The sequence below is a fragment of the Rhinatrema bivittatum genome, chromosome 8 (assembly GCF_901001135.1).
Source record: "Rhinatrema bivittatum chromosome 8, aRhiBiv1.1, whole genome shotgun sequence".
NCBI classification, from domain to species: domain Eukaryota; kingdom Metazoa; phylum Chordata; class Amphibia; order Gymnophiona; family Rhinatrematidae; genus Rhinatrema; species Rhinatrema bivittatum.
In genome coordinates, this window is record NC_042622.1 from 44,456,488 (window position 1) to 44,478,551 (window position 22,064).

Here is a 22,064-nt window from a genome sequence, read left to right on the forward strand (position 1 = left end):
AACATATCTCAGCTGAGGAACATTATCCTCAAAAAAATGAAATTTTTACTTTGGGCAAATAGTCAACTGTTTATTATGAGAACTTGGCATTAAAGAAAGTGTTACTTTCTGTGCACTGTTTGATATTCTAAAAGTAAACTTTATTTCCTCCCTATTTTTCTGAAAATAATGTAAATATTTTTTTTTTGTTTTTAGGTTTTCCCCCCATTATTCAAATCTGCAGACGGCTGAAAGTCTGTGTTACAGCAGAAATAAAGATGTTGAAATTGTGGTGTCTGGCTATTTTGTTGAGCCTGTTTCTTCAGTCTGATGGAAAAGCCCCGTGCTCATGTGGGACTGTGGTCAGAGTAAAGAAAGAAGGCATTCAGTATGGTAAGTCAAAAGCTACCTGAGGATATGAGGGGAGATACGATAGAGGTCTATAAATAGGAAGTGGAATAGAATGGCTAAATATGAATCGCTTATTTACTCTAAAAAAAAAAAAATACAAAGACTAGAGGACTCCATGAAGTTAGTAAGCAGCACATTTAAAACAAATTGGAGAAATTTTTTTTCACTCAATGAACAATTAGGCTCTAGAATTCATTGCCAGAGGAAGTAGTAAAGGAAGTTAGCATAACTGGATTTAAAAAAGGTTTGGACAAATTCTGGGAGGAGAAGTCCATAAACTGTTATTAACCAAGTAGAATTAAGGGCTGATTTTTAAAAGCATTTACATACATAAAGCTGAGTTTTGTACTTTAGTCAAGTAAGTGGTCTTTTGAAAATTGCTATAAAATATGCCATTGAATTGTCCATAGGATTTACTTACATAAGTCCACTTTACACACATAAATGTCTTTTGAAAATTGCTAAAATAGTATGTTACAATTACTTGTGTAACTCCTTTGAAAATTCACCTGTTAGGGAATAGGCACTAGTTATCACTGTGCGATAGCAGCTTGGGATCTATTTACTCTTTGGGATCTTGTTTCTTGTGATCTGCATTGGTCACTGTTGGTAACAGGATACTGAGCTTGATTGTCCCTCAGTCTGATCCAGTATGGCAAGTCTTATGTTCTGTACCTGCAGAAATAAATAAGAGTAAGCCATATTTACCATGACATTTCTTGCCCAGTCATAGCTTTTTCATAGCCGGCACTTAAAGACCACCAGGTCTTCAGTCTGGTCTTTCTCTTCTCCCACCGTAATATCACAGAACCCAATCAATCTCTAGTTTTTAATTAATTTCCTCTTAACTAAGAATCCTCTATGCTTATTCCTTGCTTTATTGAATTGTATTACTATTTTTTCCTTCTCCATTGTGGGGGGGGGGGGGGGCAGCTTTATTCATTTGCCATATTCTCTGTGAAGACATAATTAGTTCCTAATAATACTTCTAGACTACTCACTATGAGCTTCATGTCATGACCTTCAGAACTTCATTTCCACATCAAAAAATGCTTACTTCTCATGCATTATGTATTTCCTATTCCAAAGAACTGAAAGTTTAGCAGGGTCTTAATTAGAGATGTGAATCAGAACCGAAATCGGTTCGGTTCCGGTTCCGATTCAAATCTTATAATTTTTATCGCCCGGCCCGATTGGTTTTTTGTTTATTGGCTGCGCCCGATCCGATAAACAAAAAACCCACCCTGACCGTTTAAAACTGACCCCTTAGCCTCCCCCACCCTCCCGACCCCCCCAAAAAACATTTTAAAATTACCTGGTGGTCCAGTGGGGGCACGGGGAGTGATCTCCAGCTCTCGGGCTGTCGGCTGCACTAATAAAAATGGCGCCGATGGCCCTTTGCCCTTACCATGTGACAGGGTATCCATGCCATTGGCCGGTAGGAGCACTGGATGGCCGACGCCATCTTTAAAAATGATACCATGATAGTGGCAAGAATACCACAAGGAGTTAAGTGAGTCATCTGGTGTATGGCAGCAAGGCAGAGTGGCAGAAAGACAGGCTGGCAGAGTGGAGGTAGTCTGGTCCCTGTGGTTTTGATAGGGGAAAGACAGGCTGGCAGAGCTGAGGTAGTCATGTCCTTGTGGTTTTAAAAGGGGCAAGACAGGCTGGCCCAGGAGAGAGTTCCCTTTCCTTTGTGCAGGAAAGGACTCCCTAGAACGGGTTCGCCCCTAGAGTGGGGTGTTTCCGTTGGCGTCTATTGTGCTCTTGCTGGTCTTTTAAAATCTGGTGGACGTAGCAGATATACAAATGAGAATTTTGAAGGCAGAGGCGGAGGAGGTTTCCATGTGAACAGCGGTTCAACATGGGTCAGCAGATGTTAAGAGATAGGCTGACTACACCCGGGGATAGTTCCCTTTCCTTTGCACAGGAAAGGGCTCCCTAAAATGGATTGTTGGCCCCTAGAGTGGAGCACTACCTTCAAGCATGGAGAGTCGACGTGGAGGAGGTTTCCATGGGAACAGCAGTTCAACATGGGTCAGAGGGTGCTAAGAGATAGGCTGGCTACACCCAGGGAGAGTTTCATTTCCTTTGTGCAGGGACGGGCTCCCTAGAATGGGTTAGTCCCTAGAGTGTGGTGGTTCCGTTGGTGTCTAGTGAATACCCAGAAGCTACTGACTGTACTTATGCACTTCAGCTGATGACAAAGGAACTTGAAGAGCTCTCAGAAATAAGAAAACTGCTACTCAAGTCCAAATCTACAATATCAACCTATGTTGACTTTGTACCCTAGAGTGCCTCTGTAATCAATGGGAACACAGAGGATGAACTAGAGTACAACTACCACCAGTTTTCTATAGCACTAGAAACATTAATGTGGCAACTAAGAAACATCTAGGGAAAATGGCCCGTATTATGAAGGTCATGAAAACTATATCCTAGCTCCAAGCTGGACAAACAGGTACAGCGTTAGAGGTCAAGCCCTGGTAGGGACATAAGGCCTGGATGGACAGGCACAGCGTTAGAGGTCAAGCCCTTGTAGGGATGTAAGGCCTGCATGGACAGGTACAGCATTGGAGGTCAAGCTCTTGTAGGGATGTAAGGCCTGGATGGACAGGCACAGCAGTCAAGGACAGAGTTAAATCCCACCTAAGGACATAAGGCCTGGACGAACAGGCACAGCAATCAAGGTCAAACCCTTGTAGGAACATAAGTCCTGGACAGACAGGCAAAGCAGTCAAGGTCAAACCCTTGTAGGAATATAAGGCCTGGATGGACAGGCAAAGCAGTCGAGGTCAAACACTTGTAGGAACATAAGGCCTGGACTGACAGGCAAAGTAGTAGAGGACAGAGGTCAATCCTACCTAGGGACATAAGGCTTGGACAGACAGGCAAAGTAATCAAGGTCAAACACTTGTAGGAACATAAGGCCTGGATGGACAGGCAAAGCAATCGAGGACAGAGGTCAATCCCACCTAGGGACATAACGCCTGGACGAACAGGCAAAGCAGTTGAGGCCAAACCCTTGTAGGAACATAAGTCCTAGATGGATAGGCAAAGCAGTCGAGGTCAAACACTTGTAGGAACATAAGACCTGGACGGACAGGCAAAGCAATCGAGGTCAAACACTTGTAGGAACATAAGGCCTGGACTGACAGGCAAAGCAGTCGAGGACAGAGGTCAATCCCACCTAGGGACATAAGGCCTGGACGAACAGGCAAAGCAATCGAGGTCAAACACTTGTAGGAACATAAGGCCTGGACTGACAGGCAAAGCAGTCGAGGACAGAGGTCAATCCCACCTAGGGACATAAGGCCTGGACAAACAGGCAAAGCAGTCGAGGTCAAACACTTGCAGGAACGTAAGGCCTGGACAGACAGGCAAAGCAATCGAGGTCAAACACTTACAGGAACATAAGGCCTGGACTGACAAGAACAGTAATCGAGGACAGAGGTCAATCCCACCTTGGGACATAACACCTGGATGAACAGGCAAAGCAGTCGAGGATTTAATGTCACTGAGTAGTGCCTACCACTGCCCACTATCACGGTGCCTGGCTGTGCACTACTATGTGTGGTCTCTTTATTCTGTATTTGGTAAGGATCTGTCTGTGTTCTGCATGTGTGGCCAAAGTGAAGTATTCTACTATTGTGTAGTTTCTGAGTAGGGATCTATAGCAGCCTGGTTGTTCTGTTTTCTTAATAGGAGGTGTATTGATGTTTTAGAGCCTGGTGTCATATTTAAAGTGTTGCCTTTTCATCGGTAGGATTGAAACAGTTTGAGTACTGGTAGTTTGTGCTGTGTTCATATGAAAGGTTTACTCATGACTTTCTGAGGGCTACGCCCAAGCTCAACAGGCGTTACAATAGGCCTTAATATTTATGGATTCCAACAGTCATATTTGTTTTTGCAGGATTTTCTGGTTGGCACCAAAGCAATGTGCATAAATATAATACACATGTTGTTTTACCTCAGAAGACTATACTTTGAATTTCATATAAAATCTGTTATTATAAATGCATAATTTTTAATTGTGTTTGAGGAGGGCAAGACTGGGGGTGGAGGTGGGAGATGGAGAGGAATTCAAGGCTGTGAGACTTGCATTTGGTTCCTAATACAGTTACACCAGCCTTGGCTTTACTGGCACCAAATGGGAAAGCAGGGTTCCATCCAGAGCTGTGCTGCTATAGATCACTGACTCTCCCCAGTTTCGGCCAGAGCTTAATTTACTTTTTTTTGTTTTTAGTCCAGGGAACAGCATGAATAGCTTCTGGTCCTCTTCCCCACCCCCCTGGAGTAGGTATGCAGAGTAGTAGCCTGGGGAACCATAAAAGCAGCAGACTATTTAGTGGCACAATCAATGGGAATGTGCTGTGGTGCAGAGGGGAAGTCTGGTTAAGCCACAGGCACAGAAAGGAAGTGGGTGAGTCAGGAGGAAGTGCATGTGCAGTGCTGGAGAGCTTTACTATGAGGTGACTGGGCTGAGCTTTGAGAGGGGCAGCTGGTTGTGCAACTGTGGGTCTCCTGGACAGTGGGAGTGCTGAGAAAGGTTGGGAATGGGAAAGGGAAGGGCCTACTGTAGCAAGCAAGAACTTTACATATGGGCCGATACAGTACAGTGCGCTCCGATGGAGCGCACTGTTAACCCGCCATTGGACACGTGTTTTCTCTTACCCCTTATTCAGTAAGGGGCCAAAGGGTAAAAAAAGTAAAAAAAAAAAAAAAAATACATTTTGAAGTCGGCCTGCGGCTGTCGGGTCGAAAACCGGATGCTCAATTTTGTCGGCGTCCGGTTTCCGAGCCCATGGCTGTCAGCAGGCTCGAAAACCGACGGCGGCAAAATTGAGCGTCGGCTGTCAAACCCGCTAACAGCCGCCGCTCCGGGCCAAAAGGAGGTGCTAGGGACGCACTAGTGTCCCTAGTGTCTCCTTTTGCCTGTTTCTACTGCCGGGCCTAATTTAAATACTGAATCGCACGCACAGGCCCGCATTCGCCCGCTCTCCCGCAGACTTTACTGAATCGGCCCGATAGTGATGTAGAGGTGCTGGGGTGGGAGGAGGCTATGAAGAGAAGAGCCACAACAGCAGAGTGTGCATGTGTCTGAGAGAAAGAGAGACTGTGTGTGTGTGTGTCTCTTTCTGACACAAAGATGCACACTCTCTCTTTCTTGCTCTCAGTGTGTGGGTGTGTCTTTGTGACTGAGAGCAAGAGAGTGTATGTGTCTTCATGAGAGATACCCACACACTCACAGTATGTATGTGTCAGTGTGTATGTGCCAATAAAGTTTCCTCAATCTGAAAATATGTCTGAGTAACTCTGTGTGTATCTGTGTGTGTGTGTGTGTGTGTGTGTGTGTGTGCCTGACACTGATTGGCAGTGTGGTTGTTTAATTATTTGGCATCTGGTTCAAGATCTGATTGCTTGTCAAGAGATTTTAACACTGTACTTTAGAAACATATTGAAACATAGAAATGATGACAGAAAAGGACCAAATGCTCCCTCCAGTCTGCCCAGTAAGCTTATGGTGATATCGGCTGCGCCTTGTAGGTTACCCCATGCTTATCAGTTTCCCACACCATAAAGGTCAGGGCCCTCGTTGCTTGCTGTTTGAATCCAATTCCCTGTTATGCCTTGCTGTTCAAGCAGAAAGCAATGTTTAAATTACATCAACAGTATCAAGGCTTATTGGTTAAGGACAGTAACCACCACATCGGCAAATTACCCCCATGCTTGTTTCCTCAGACTGTAAAAGTTGGGGCCCTCATTGGTCCACGATATCTGTATACATATACATTTCCCTGTCTGGGGATGTGATGTCATTTAAAAATGACAGAAAAAAAAAGACATTTTCAGTTACATTTTGTGTCTTTTCCCTTCTGAAATGACAAAAAAGCAACACATTTTTTTTTCTCGCTTAGCATGCAAAGTGTCTTTTAAAATGAGTTAAATGGATTTAATGCACACTAAAATTATTTAGCATATGCTAAACCATTTAGCATGAACTAAATGAAACAAATCAAAATAGAAATATAGAGGTCAATATTCAATGCGTGTTCAGCACTGTTTAGCCAGATAAGTTTAACTTATGTGGCTAAGTAGCAGCTGCTGAATATGCGCCTACGTTCAGCAGCACCGCTTAGCTGCATAAGTTACTTATACGGTTAAAACGTTAGCTGCATAACTTGTGGGCGTATGGTGAGCAGATTGGGCACAGCGAGTTAGCCTTATAAGTTATGCGGCTATCTACCGATATTCAGAATTAGCCACATAAGTTATGCAATTGACTTAGGAATTCCATAGAGCAGGTCTAACTTTAGCCCTCTGTAACTTACATGGCTAAACACGAGATATATATACACAAATATTCAGTGACTTAGCCATACCGCTGAATGTACCTTGTAACTTAGCCAGATAAGTTATACCTAGATTCATTCATCTAGCCTCTATGTGTTTTCGCAGGAGGGGTCCCGTTATCACTGGAGCTGTCACTGCAATACTGGGGCCCCTTCTGCAAAAACCATTTTGGCTGTATAGCGCGTTCTTCTGTATCATGGCCAAACACCACGACACAAAAGAAGGCGGCGAGTGGCTCTTTAAAACGATGTCAGCACCAACTTCACAGGACCGCCATCGTCTTAAAGAGCTGCTGGCCCCCCCCCCAAAAAAAGCAGCCAAATGGGGAGGTGAGCAGGGGTCAGCACTGAGCCCTGATTCAACTCGGGGCTGCCGGTTGAGGCGGCCCCGACTCCCTCAAAATAAAAATAAAAAGTTATTTGTGTGCCCAGCGGCGGTAGCGGCCTCACCCAAAGTACATTCAACCTCACCCCCAGCCCCCCCCCACATACATTAACCACACCCCTAACACCCAGCCCTCCTGAAGTGCCTTAACCCCATCCCCCTAAAGTACATTTAACCCGATCCCTGCCCCTGGACCCACAAAATGCCTTAAGTACACCCCCACCCAACCCCTGATTTACATTAACTATACCCTCACCCTCACCACCCAGATCCCCAAAATGCCTTAATCACACCCCTGGTCCCCCGCTGATGTACATTAACCACATCCCCTACCTCCCCCCCCCCAAATGCCTTGAACAAATACCCCATCCCGCTAAAGTATAAACCCATCCCCTGCTCCCCCCTAGAGCCCACCTTACCTTAACGTGGATCCCATGTCAGGGACAGGTGCACCTCCACACCCATCCTGGTTGGTGCCATTTTTCAAAATGGCACCAACCTGACTTTGACCCAGCCTTGTGACTGCGGTAAGGTCCATTGAATGGACCCAAGCCACGTGAGATCTGGGGGGAGGCTGGGGAAGCAGAGAGTGGGTGGGTTTACACTTTGGGGGCGCCGAGAGGGAAAAGGTGTGTGTTAATATACATCGGGGGGGGGGGGGGCAGGGATGGTTAAGGCATTTTGGGGGGCTGGGGGATGGGGTTGAATATATTTTGGGGGGCTGCCGCCATGACCATAATTAAAACTTTTTTTTTCTATCTTGAGAAAGTTGGGGCCACTTCAATTGGTGACCCCGGATTGAAATGGGGTTCAGCACTGACGCCTCGCTCAAACTCCCTGTTTGTCCGCGTTTTTTTTTTCCAGCTGTTTTAAATGTGGATCGGGAGTCTTGGGACCCGTGTTAGGGTCCTGGGCATCTTGTCGCACATCTGAGGCTTACCAAGGTGGTAGTGTTATTTTATTACAGCTGAACACCTTCTCAGTTGGCGGCGATATATTAATGACCTTCTTTGCATACAGCTTGCATACAAAGAAGGTCATTGTAATAGGGGAGGATTTCTGGGCAGGAACATGCAAAATATTGCATGTTTCGCATGATATTCTCAATATAACGCGCGTTAGAACCCTAAGTGGCTTGATGAATGACCCAGTAAGTTACTTAAATGGCCAGCTTTGAATACTGACTTCATTAGAAATGAAAAAAATGAAGAAAAACTAATGAAACCTGATATAAAATGCTTATTTACATGCACACTCCTAGTATACTGGGTAAGATTTGAGATGAGTCACATTAAATCCTGAAGCATCTTGCTTGAAAGGATTTAATGCGCGCTACCGCACGCATGTTATAAAATCCAGGGTCAGCGTGCGCAGGGGGGTGCACAATTGTGCAACCTGCGCGCGTCGAGCCGAGCAGACTGCCTCCATTCCCTCCAAGACTGCTCCGAAATCGGAGTGGCCTCAGAGGGGATTTTTTTCCACCCCCCCACCACCTTCCCCTCCCTTCCCCTACCTAACCCACCCCCCAGCCCTAACTAAATCCCCCCCCCTACCTTTGTTGAGAAAGTTACGCCTGCCCGAAACACCCCCGGGCCGGCACCACGCCCACAGCCCCCGCCCCCGAAACGCCCCCGAATGCCACGCCGCCCCCACCACGCCCCCCCCCCCCCCCCGACACACCTACGACATGCGTCCCAGGGCTTTGCGCGCAGGGCTTTTAAAATCTGCCCCATAGTTTGCAGACCTATTGGAAATTCTGATTCCTTTCTGAGTTGGATGAAACACAACTCAGAAAAATAAAAAATGCCAAGCAGCAGTCAAATCAGATCATAGACAGTCAACATGTTCCTATTCTACGATCTTCTAGAGTGAATGGACGTGATCATTGACTGTGGAGCAACAATTCTGTTTCAAATTGAATCTGAAGACTCATATCTGATTAATATTTTTAACTCTTTTTTTAAACATCTTGAGCTGATATTTTGATAAATGAAATAGTGCCTCATATTTACTACTTCTATTTGTTTTAATGTTTGTCTATACTGTAGCTGAATACCTGATATTTGGCTAAGTATTATACAATATCATATTTATTCTGTGTGTGATGATATCTTTGTTTTAATCATGGTTAAAATAAAAGGCTATTTGTCTTTTATCCCACAGTCTCTCAGAGTCAAAGAGGTCGACTCCATAAGGAATTCACTCAAATAGCAATCCCAGAATATTCTCAAAAAGTGCAGAGTGGTGGGGGTTTGCTTGGCGGAGGATTGCTTGGCGGAGGTTTTCTTGGTGGAGGCATACTTGGAAGTGATGGCATACTTTCTGGGAAGCCTCTTGCAAACATAATTGGAGGTGTCCTAAAAATTGCAGGGTAAGTAAAGACCGTCTCCAACGGAGCAGTTCACCCCCATACAGCAACTGTACTCTTGCAGTCAACAGAAAGGGTTTTTAATAGAACAGAATGCTTGAGAATACCTGGCTCTAAGTTTTTGAAGATGAGATGAGCTAACAATATTACTTTAAATCTCATCCCAAAACATTCTGGCAAATACAGTTTTGATGTTCTCATTGAGGAAGACACTTAAGGGCACTTGTGTACCATAATATTGGATAAATGATAAATGTGCTCTCAACTGTGAAATGTAAAGCCTCAAAGATCCAACCAAAACCAAGACACCAACCAGCTTAAAAAATGCAAAATGCTACACATCTGGTGTATGAACCAAATATGAGGAAAATGACAGTCCAAGGCTTGTGCAAAATCCAATAGCGTTAGGTCCTGATGCACTAAGACCTTTCTCCCATTCTGTATATGCTGGAAAAATGTTTAGTGAATCAGGCCGGCCCTTAATTTCTTGCCATTAAAAGCTTTGTAAATAAAGTTATATCTATCGAAGCCTCTGCAGCCATGGCTCCCAAAATGTTGTACTTACTAGGGATGTGAATCGTTTTTTGACGATTTAAAATATCGTCCGATATATTTTAAATCGTCAAAAATCGTTAGGGCCACGATACAATACCAATTCCCCTGATTTATCGTTAAAAAATCGTAAATCGGGGGAAGGGGGAGGGCAGGAAAACCGGCACACTAAAACCCCCTAAAACCCACCCCCGACCCTTTAAATTAAATCCCCCACCCTCCCGAACCCCCCCCAAATGCTTTAAATTACCTGGGGATCCAGCGGTGGTCCAGAATGGCGGTGGTCCGGAACGGCCCCCTCAATTGAATCCTTTTGTCTTCAGCCGGCGCCACTGAACGACCTCCTGCAGTCGATCTCCTGCCGGCGCCATTTTCCGTACGGAAAACGATTCGCGGCAAGAAATCGCTTCCTGAACCCCGCTGGACTCCCAGAAACTTTTGGCCAGCTTGGGGGGGCCTCCTGACCCCCACAAGACTTGCCAAAAGTCCAGCGGGGGTCCGGAACGACCTCCTGCGTCGAATCATTTTTGTCTATGGCCGCCGCCATTTTGCGGCGGCCATTTTGCAAAATGGCGCCGGCTGAAGACAAAAGGATTCAATTGAGGGGGCCGTTCCGGACCACCGCCATTCTGGACCACCGCTGGATCCCCAGGTAATTTAAAGCATTTGGGGGGGGTTCGGGAGGGTGGGGGATTTAATTTAAAGGGTCGGGGGTGGGTTTTAGGGGGTTGGCTCACGATTTTAACGATTTTTCACGATATTTTTAAAACCCAAACGGCAACAATACGATTCCCTCCCCCTCCCAGCCGAAATCGATCGTTAAGACGATCGAGGACACGATTCACATCTCTAGTACTTACACATTTTCTGGGTCCATCAACCCATCAGCCTCTGAAGTAGATTCATTAAACTTTTCCTCCAGAACAAAAACTTGGAGCAGGTTTACAAGTGAGAATATCACATATAATTTCTCATGAGATCCACATTGCTGGATCAGTTTTCACACTAGAGCAAATTTGTAGGAGATCTTTGCTAAAGCTTCCTGAGGAGCTGAGCTGCAGGTGAGCTGAGCCAGATCCATGGAGTTAGCAATCTGTTATGGTTGAGCGGTGTTTGGGTGGATCCTTGGGTACTGTAGCAGATATCCACGCCCACGGGGAGGAGCCCCGTGAGGAGCCACAGTACTAGGCTAGACTCAGAACGCACAAACAGTGTTAGTTCTTTATTATACAGCTCGAAGAGTGAGGCAGTCTGGTAGTTGCAGTCTCAGGGACCTTGGCAGAGGGAGCCCTTCTCACCCTGTTGGTCTCTGCAGCAGGTTTCCCAGCAAGGTAGTACTGTGGATGAGATAGACTGAGAGTTAGAGTACTCACTAGGTGTTTTCTGTAAGTATGCGATTCCACCAGGTTGTAGAAGAAGGTACAGGCACCGAGGCAGGGCGAGCAGGCCCTCGAGGAGCGAGTACCTGTTCCCTGTAAGGCACCTGAAATAAAGCAGAGGACCCCTGAGGAGCGGGTACCCAGGTTAGCAGTTACCCTGTAGGGCAAAGAGAGAGCTTCCAGCGGCAGCACGGAAGTGGCAGAGTAGCGTAGACAGGAACGGATTTGAGTCCTTGCTAACTCAACGAGCTAGCAAATTAGAATAGGTTATATACCCGGATGGCGTGATGTCAGCAAGGGAGAACGCCCCCGAGGTTCGCGCCAAGGTTGGAATAAAGACATGGGTGGCGCGCATGCACCCTAATAGGTACCTGGAAGGAGCATGGCAGGAGGCTGCACCATAGCTGTTCCGGGGACGCCGGAGAGGTCGGCTTATAGACGCGGTGGTAGCCATCTTTCCTAGGTAAGTGGGAGGAGTCATGAACAAGGTGAGGCAAATGGGGCGAAGCCGTCTAGCACTGACAGACGCATCAGCAGTATTGCCCAGCCTCAAAGAATGCCCGAGCAGATGCCCTCTCCGTGAGTTTCGAAATGGAGGACACACCTGTTGTTCCCCAGTACATTCTGGACCCAGCTAAATTCCTTCTCTCTGCCACAGACATTATACCCCTGGGTAAGACTGTTGTTCCTCTCCGCCTTCGCAGGAAGGTCTTGTCGTGGGCGATGACTCTTTAACTGCCAGCCATCCCAGCAGGGCCCGCATTCTTGAGCTCCTTTCCCGCTACTACTGGTAGCCCCACATGGAATGTGATATCCAGGCATACGTCGCCTCTTGCCCAACCTGCGCCCAGCAAAAACCTTTGCCAGGTCACCCTTGGGGCCTTTTGCAACTGCTGCCTGAGCCCAAAGAATCATGGACCCACATCTTCACGGACTTTGGCCTGGATTTATCAAAATGCGGTAAGTATCGCATGCGATAGCAAAAGGGATGTGGTTTATGCAAATATTCAGTTTATCACAATTTGCACTAATTACCTATAGCAAATTGCAATAACATTATCAGACTTTGTGATAGGAACCAGGCCTGTTGTATTTCCCACATATAACCACTGTGGGGACCATGTTTAGTAGTGTGTGAGAGAGAGAGAGAGAGAGAGAGAGAGAGAGAGAGAGAGAGAGAGAGAGAGCACCTGACCATAATGTCATTTCCCAAGATAGGTATTTGTATCCCTATGGTAGGCCCACCTAGTAGCTCGAGGTGAGGTTTAGGTATCAGTGTAGGGGGTTAGGGGCCCCTTTGACATTCAATGTTAGATGTACGAACAGAACAGTGGTCTCTTATGAACATTTGGTCCATCAAGCTAGGTTGAGAGAACATTGCCCAAATCTCATCTTGGAGTGAGTTTCCTCACTCCGAGGGTCACCAAATGTTCACAAGAGACCACTGTTCTATTTGTACATCTAACATTGAATGTCAAAGGGACCCCTAACCCCCTACACTGATACCTAAACCTCACCTTGAGCTACTAGGTGGGCCTACCATAGGGATACAAATACCTATCTAGGGAGAGGATATTATGGCTAGTCTCTCTCTCTCTCTCTCTCTCTCTCTCTCTCTCTCTCTCTCTCTCTCTCTCTCCCCTCTTCTCTTAAAACTACTAAACATGGTCCCCCCAGTGGTTATATGTGGGAAATACAACAGGTCTGGCTCCTATCACAAAGTCTGATAATGTTATCACAATTTGCACTAACTTAGCTCTTCACATAGGTAATTAGTGCAAATTGTGATAAACTGAATATTTGCATAAACCACATCCTTTTTGCTATTGCATGCGATACTTACCGCATTTTGATAAATCCAGGCCTTAGTTCGGGATAGCAATTAAATCTAGATATCCCTTGCTAGTATGTTTGGAGGTATCCAGAGAATGTCTTTTTTTTATGTGCAAGAACCAACACTTTGGAGCACACTATCACAACTCCTCCAGAATGAAACAATATTGACAACATTCAGAAAGATGTTAAAGGCTTTCCTGGTTGCCCAAGTCTATAAAAAATATTTCAACTACTATTGCTATTTATGAAGTCAGCTGAATCCAATTTCCTTTGCTATTTATGGAGCCAGCTTAATCTAATTTTTATCAGACTTGATTTTTATGTATTTATTTTATCTGTATGACATTTATATATATAGATATATATATAGATATTTTAAATTCTTTATTATCAAATTTTTGAAAATTACCCAAGAATATAACTGTTGTACAGAAAATTAGATGTTGGTGCAAAGAATAAAACACAACATAGGCAATCTTTTTTTTTTAACAACAATATCAATACCATACTCAACATCAAAATTATAGGAATTTGTGAGGAGGCAGAAAAGGAGCGTGATATAAAGCAATAATTAATTATAAAGGAAAAAAGACTGTATCATCTAGTAGTGCTACAGCTATACTCAATTTATTTGAACTGAGTAAGGGCTTCTTGGGAGTGTGACTGCAAGAAGGCTCTGAGCTGCTCAGGCTTATGAAAAATATACTGAGCATTTGGATATCTTACAAAACATTTGCATGGGTATTTTAAAATATAAGTAGCCCCTAGCTGAAGGGCCTCTGAACACATTATAAGAAATTCTTTGCGTCTTAATTGAGTTACTTTAATTACATCGGGGTATATCCAAACTGGACTACCGAAGAAAAGTAACTGCCTATTTCTAAGAAATAACCTAAGAATATGATTACGTTCAGAAAAAAATGCAAAAGAAATAAGCAAAGGTTTTCTTTGAGTTATTTGTGTCCCAATGGATGATTCCAGTAAATTAGTTATATCCAAATTAGTAGCTGTTTGAGGTCCCACTGGCACCGGTTCTTCAGCTTGGGTACTTTGTTGCAAGTAGTATGCTTTAACAATAACTGGGGTAGCAGTCTCTGGAATTTTTAAGATCTGCTTGCGATACATTTTTTATTGTCTGACTTTTTTTTATTCTAGATTATGAGTGTTTTTTGTAACTCACTTAGGATTATTGATAAGCCATAAATAAATCTGTAAATAAATAAATAGACAGATATTCAGACTCCTGATTAAAACAGGTAAACATTTTTTACCTGCGTAAATCAATTAAAAAATCTATCTTCATACTTATCTTCATGAACAGTTTACTAATTTGCAAGCCTTGATGAGTTGTCACCTACAAACAGATCTCATCCTATTATACTGTGATTACTAAAGGCAAGAACCTCTGTCATGATAGCTCCTCCATCAATGGAGGAGAAAAGTAAGCAGTTTCAAGTAAGGCTCTGGTAAACTGGCAGAATCTACAGTAACATAGAAACATAGAAAAGACGGCAGAAGAAGACCAAACAGCCCATCCAGTCTGCCCAGCAAGTTTTGCACTTTTATTTTTTTTTCTCATTCTTATCTGTTACTCTTGGCTCTTAGTAACCTTTTGATTCTATTTCCCTAATCCCTTCCACCTCCACCATTAATGCAGAGAGCAGTGTTGGAGCTGCATCTATGTGACGGACCATCTCTTCCACAAGAGGATGTGTGGGTAATTTGAGTTTGAACCAGGTGAATTTCAGCCTGGATTGAGCTCAAGGGTATTTTGGGATTTTCCTCAGGTTCACTGGGGAAGCTTGCAAAAATTGTTCCTAACACATTTAGGGGCAATCTGACAAATCTGCTGCAGATTTGTGGGATTCCACATTGAATCAGACCATGGAGGAATCTGCTCAGGATTAAATTCATATTAAACAAATTGAGAAATCGACATAGGAATGTTTCAATAACAAATGTGTCTAAATAATTTGCTGATCCACAAACTTCCCTGGGAATATATCGAGCTAGTTAGCTATGCAAATTTTAATAAAATATTTTTGTGCATCCTAAAAAATATTTGCTTTCTGGATCTATATACAGACAACAACCAACAAGGACTGAATCACATAGTCTGGGTAAACAAATAAGCATGGGTGTAGCTTGCTTATTGCGGCAGTTACTACCCCTAACTAATTAAGCTAGATATTCCACTTAGATGCAGCTCCAACACTGCTCTTTGCATTAATGGTGGGGGTGGAAGGGAAATAGAACCAAAGGGTTACTAAGAGCCAAGAGTAACAGATAAGTATGAGGAAAAAATTGCGAAGCTTGCTGGGCAGACTGGATGGGCCGTTTGGTCTTCTTCTGCCGTCATTTCTATGTTTCTGTTAATGAGTAGTACAGGAAACAGCTCTACCTAGAAGAAATATAGCCTCTGCAGTTAGGGGTAGATTTTTAAAAAATGCATGCGTGTCCATGTGCACGCGCTACCTGGCATGCACACATGGACGCACAATTTTATAATATGCATGCTCCAGCGCACGCATGTTATAAAATTGGGGGCGGTGCACGCAAGAGGAGTCAAATTTGGGCACTTTCGAGCGGCAATACATCGGGCCTTCCCCATTTAGGAGAGGACTGGGAGGGAACTTTCCCTTCCCCTTCCCCTCTCCTCCCCACCCTCTAAAACCCATTTTTTAATTTTTTTAACTTTTGTTTCGCAAGTTGCTGTCCCGGGCCGCCCCAGCCTGCCCCCTTTTGAGGCCCTGACAGTTACATCCCGGGGTTTATGCGCATGGCCGGGCCTTCGCTCTCCGGGCCAATTTTCAAACACGCCGGGGTTTTAAAATCTGGTCGTTACTGTATTCTGTAAGATTGTTCTTGAGGTGTCTGTATTAGCAGATTGCTGTTCATATCAGAAATTTCTGCTGATATTCTAAGCTGAAGCAAGAGCATCTGGTAAAGTCAATACTATAAAAAAAAACCTGGGCAGATGGCAAAACTTAAATCTATCGGTCAGTTGTAAATTAAGAGCTAGGAAATCATAAAAGTTCATTAAATGTTGTTTGCAGAACCTTGATCACAATGGTGTCTCCTTTACAAAACATTGCTAAGCACCAAATTTGACAGTCAGACATTTTTTCTATAGAAGTGGGGAGATATGTTTCAGAAGTATGTTAACTGTAAGGAAAGTTAGGGATCATATTATATCAATAAAAATTGTTTTCTTTCTTTTGGAAAAGTAGGTTCCAAAGGAAAGGATGGAAGAAACAAGAATTTCACTTCTTTCATTTTCTTTCTATTTGCATCTTATTTTTCAATAATCTAGGATAAGCATTTTGAACGTTGACCTCCCACATATCGATGTGAAGCTTATGCCTTCAGTTGGATTGCAGATCACAATTGGCACTGGTCTGCACATCAAAGCCAGCATGTAAGTAATACTAATGAGCTCTAGATATGGTATCTTCTGGTAAGGCATTGTTAGTAGGAGTATTGAGCCATTTCAAGGACTTCCCAGGTGGTTTTTACATTGATTTTTAGGGGCAATATATTTTTTTTCATTTTAATAAACTTTGTAAATAGCATAAACTATTTACAAATTTACAGGGTCATTTTCAAAGGAAAATGTAAATGTAGGGTCGGTTCCAAGATGGCCGCTTGGTAGAGCTGTGCGTTTTTTGAGCTCCTGAGGCTGTTTAAAAACTTTTCTTGCTGTTCCTTTACCTTATGGGGAGGAAATGAAAACCACAGGGGGAGCCTTTCCCTGCAGCCCCCCTCGCATCGACGCCTGTCTCCGGTCCCATGGACGCTCACATCGTGCGCAGAGATTCGAATGGGGGAAGAATGCAGCCACTGGAGAGTGGGGGAGGGGAAGAGGAGCTCCCTTCTCTCCCAGGCTCGATGTCACCCTTTAGCCCTGCAGAAGGACCAACGCCGGGAAATCCTGCGAGGAGAGAGCTGCCCCCAAACCGATGGAAACGCTGATCAACCAAAGTGCCAAAGGGTGGATTCCAGCAGGGATTGGAGGGGCAATGACATCAGCAGGGAGCCCAGGAAACATCTAGGGGCAGACCGGTGTTGAAACAGGAACATCATTGGAAGGACAGGCTGCTACTGCTGTAATATTCCCTACTACTTCTATACCATAGGTGATAAGACCTTTAATCTTTACTTTAGAGACAATAGGGGGCGGATTTTAAAAGGGTTACGCACGTAGGTTACGCGCGTAACCCTTAAAAACCCCCCCCTGCAAAAAGGGTGGGGTGGGGGGGCAGGGCGGGGGCAGGGCAGGGCCTGAGCCTCCAGGCACAGCAGCCATTTGCCGCTGTGCCTGGGATCACGGGCTGGCTGTCAGCCGGCGCGTGTAAGTTACGCCTGCCGGGAGGCAGGCATAACTTCTTCAACCAAAGTAAGGGGGGTTCTAGGTAGGGCTGGGGGGCGTGTTAGGTAGGGAAAGGGAGGGGAAGGTATGGGGGGTGGAAGGAAAGTTCCCTCCGAGGCCGCTCCGATTTCGGAGCGGCCTCGGAGGGAACGGAGGCAGGCTGCGCGGCTCGGCACACGCAAGTTGCACAATTGTGCACCCCCTTGCGCGTGCCGACCCTGGATTTTATAACATGTGCGCACAGCTGTGCGCACATGTTATAAAATCGGGCGTAGATTTGTTCACGCAGGGTTGGGCGAACAAATCTGCGCCCGCACGCAGGTTTTAAAATCTTCCCCACCGGGAATCCATTGTTGAGATGAGATCCTCTATTTTGCAGCAACTTAACCCAATTAATGAAAAAAATTAAATAGAGGAAAAAGTGGCAGTGTTGAGCCACACTGCTATGGAACTGGAGCACCAAATAGTGACGAACAGACAACAGATATCTGAAATAAAAACAACTCAGGCAGCTATGATAAAAGAAAAAAACAGCACAGCAAGGAAAATGGAGAATTTGGTTAAAAACAGGAACCTACGGTTTATAAATTTCCCACAGGTTCCTTTAAATTCTCCAAGAGAATTATTCAAACATTATCTTTTGGACCCTTTGCAAATAGAAGAAAATGCTATACCCCCGATTACAAAAATATTTTATGTACCCAAGCCTAAAAGAGCAACGGCGCAGTCGGAGGAAGGAATTTCAACTGAGCCAATACAGAATCAGGTACTGAATATTTCAAATCTATTGGAGACTTCGGACGCAGAATTGGCAACTCCAGCGACATTAATAGTGACGCTCTCACTGGAGCATGATAAAGAATGGTTATTGCGACTATGCCTTCGTCATAGAAATGATTTATTTCTTGGCTGCAATATTAGAGTTTTTCCGGATGTATCGCGGGAGACACAGAAAAGAAGAAAGACTTTCCTTTTATTAAGACCTCAGGTACTGCAAATTGGAGGGGCGTTGTATTTAAAGTTTCCTTGTAAATGTACTATAAAGTATAGAGATAATAGTTATATTTTCTTTGATCCCTCTCAATTGATGCAGTTTTTAATAGGGAAATATACAGTGATAACAGCAAGTTCTAATATTAATGTTGTAAGTACCTCATACATGCCCCTCAAACAATGGTTCAACTGGTCAAACTCAATTTTACATAATCATATAGCCAAAATCAAAATTATATATGTAGGCCCCTTACTCTAAGGGTCCGTGATTGACCACAGACTCTAATACGGTATAGGGTCACCTTGCTTTTAATTATAACACCTTTTGTATATATTTTTTATATTTTTTGTCCATTTTATAAAATATTGTCCTCAACGTGCTGTTTACAAATTTAAACCTTTTACTCCAACTTTGGCTCCCAGTTTGCTATCTTTTAAAGGTTCAGATACAGAAAGAACTTGAACTTGAATACTCATCCATTAGAAGTTACAATCCCAACACGATCGTGTTTCGGACAGAGTCCTGCCTCAGGGGAATGACTTCTGTATCGACATAGCAACCATCCAAAGCACCATTCCTTGATTCAGCACTTCACACATCTGGCTTCTATCTTCTTTTTCATTATGCGAGGTCTATCTCCAGACCCGCTCTTTTCTCAACATGGCGGTTCCCCAGAGAGCTCTTGAAACGCCTTGTAACCAGAAGTGACATCATCCATCAGCAGTCTCCTATCACGTCGGATACATCTACTCATCAATGCGGCTACACAGAAGCTCACTGGCAGCCCTTAGATAAATTTCCCGGATGTCAATGTCATGTTGCATTTTTTGAAAAAATCTACACAAAAAATACGGTGAACTCTTCCTAGTAATTTCAACCGCAATACCACCGTCATCTGTCAGGTCCGCTTCTATATACATTCATGCACCCGCACATTATCACAGTCCTCTATCAGGTCCTCTTTTACCTACGGTGCAAATCCTATAGCCCGCGATCTTTCATTGGGTCCTCTGTTTATTTACAACGTGAATCCTGTAGCACTTGATCTTCCTTTAGATCCTTATTTCCACACCAATAGCTGTCCCAAACTCTTATTCGTATGTTTTCACCTAGACAGATCCAAACCTTTTTGATCTCTTAACACGTCAGATTCCTCTACTCTTCAGTATGGCTACACAGCACTTCACTGATGGCCCTTGAATATATTTCCCGAATATCCATGTAATAACTCATTTATGCACAAACGATGCGATGAACTCCTCTTCAGCCAACACAAATCCTTATTTTCCCACTAACTGTATGTTCCCACCTAGACCACTCGACATCATTAATAGATTAGTGAATACCAATTTATCTTTTCATTCAAACCTAGGGGATCTATTGTATGTAAAGTATATATCCAATAATGTTCGCGCTTATTCAGGCGCAATTGGATATCTCCCCCCCCCCCCCCCCCCCCCCCCCCGAGGACCAACCTGTACTTGTTCCAAAACCAACCACTGTAAATCGGTAAATGTATGATGTAATTGAATACAATGCTGCACTAATGGAGCTGTAAGTTTCAAAGTTTTTATACAGCTCCTGTGCTCTATTAACCTTGTTCTGATTTTCCTCTTAGTCCGTCCTATGTATAGCAGTTTACATGGACATTGTATGACATAAATCACACATTCCGAATCACAAGTGGTGACCGCATTCAATTTGATGACCCTATCCGAATTCGGCACATGCCACTGGTCACCCGTAAGGGTAAGAGCACACATGTCACAATGCCCACATTTCTGGTGGCCCCCCACCTCTGGGGCCCTCCCCATGGGAACAAAGGTGGATTTCACAACCATATCACGAATGTTTTTGCCCCTAAAAAATGCAAATCTGGGGCCTGTTTGACTTACCGAGTGAAGAGCTAGAACTTGCCAATGGGACCGGATAATGTCCACTACTGCGCTAATTTGTCTGGAATATTGTAATGTGCATGTCAAGTGTTGTGAAAACGGACGTTGCTGGTATTGCAGCAATAAAGATCTATTTGCATAGGGCTCTTTTGAACGCTTTCTTAATAATTGATTTGGGATATCCTCTCTGGGCAAATCTTACAGACAAAATAGATGATTGTGCAAGGAATTCTTCTACGGTGGAACAAATCCGCCATAATCTTAGAAATTGAGAAATAGGTAAACCATTTTTCAATCTCACAGGATGGTAACTCGAATACTGTAAATAATTATTACGGTCTGTATCTTTCCTATATAACGTAGTGCTAATACTCCCCCCATCTCGCTGTATTAAGATGTCCAAAAAAGCAATGGATCTCTGATCATATTGTGCTGTAAACTGTAAATGCATGTTCAAAGTATTCAACCATTCAAGGAATTGCTTCAGATTTTCTAAAGAGGATCCCCAAATGAAGAATATGTCATCTATGTACCGTTTGTATAACACTGCATGTTGGAACCAATGTGATACGTATAGTGATTGTTCCTCAAACTGGGCAACATATAGATTAGCAATGTCAGGGGCAACCGTCGCCCCATTGCTACTCCTTTTATTTGCAAATAAAACGTGTCGTCAAACTTAAAAAAGTTTTTAAACAACACTAATTCTAGCAGGGCAAGTAAGAAACCCGTAGGAATTGTGTGGGGGACGTGGATGGGCCTGAAAGATGTTTTTCAATAGCTGAAAAGCTTCCTGTTAGGGAATATTAGTATATAGCGAGGACACATCCAGAGTCACCAACCAACAATTTTCAGGCAAACCTGATACATCCTGCAGAAGCCGCAGCATATGGGATGTATCTTGAAGAAAAGATGGTGCTTCTTTAACATACAGTTTAAGGAAATAGTCCAAAAATACTGATAATGGTTCTAAAACTGAACCTCTACTTGATACAATGGGACGTCCTGGTGGGGTGACCATACTCTTATGGATTTTAGGCAGGGTATATAACACCGGAACCACCGGCTGCCTCACCCTCAACACCCGGGCTTCTCTTGATGTAATGAACCCTTCTTGCACCCCTCTTTCTACCAGCCCATCAATTGTATCTTGTAGGTCTGGTGTTGGATCCACTACCAATATTTGATAATAATCCTGTTGTTCTAATTGATGGTGAATTTCCAATACATAATCCTCGGTGTCTTGGATAACGATAGCACCGCCTTTATCGGCGAGTTTTACTATCACATCTGGATTCACAAATAACTGTTTTATAGCACAGTATTGATTGTATGACCAATCTGCAGCCACATTATTGCTATACATCCTCCCTTGTTCTTCCAACAAGGTAAGATCCTTCAGAACTAATTGCATAAACGTGGCAATTGCAGGGTCTACCGGGTCTGGGGGAACCCACGTCGAACGTTGAGTAATAATAGAATTGTCACTTCGTTCAGTATTTACATCTGTGAAAAATAGCTTTAATTGTAACCTTCTAAAAAA

The 22,064-nt window shown here is 43.9% G+C and overlaps 1 protein-coding gene across 4 annotated transcripts in view; it reads left to right on the forward strand.

Annotated features, from left to right (window-relative positions):
• The window catches only part of BPIFB2 (BPI fold containing family B member 2), an 84,536-nt gene that overhangs the window by 18,331 nt on the left and 44,141 nt on the right, over nt 1–22,064 (forward strand). For all 4 annotated transcript variants that reach the window (XM_029612623.1, XM_029612625.1, XM_029612624.1 and 1 more), the window contains exons 3-5: nt 196–372; nt 9,292–9,499; nt 16,577–16,681. In XM_029612623.1, coding sequence (XP_029468483.1) covers nt 258–372; nt 9,292–9,499; nt 16,577–16,681 — 428 coding nt within the window. In that variant the 5' untranslated portion in view covers nt 196–257. The remainder of the gene's footprint in view (nt 1–195; nt 373–9,291; nt 9,500–16,576; nt 16,682–22,064) is intronic.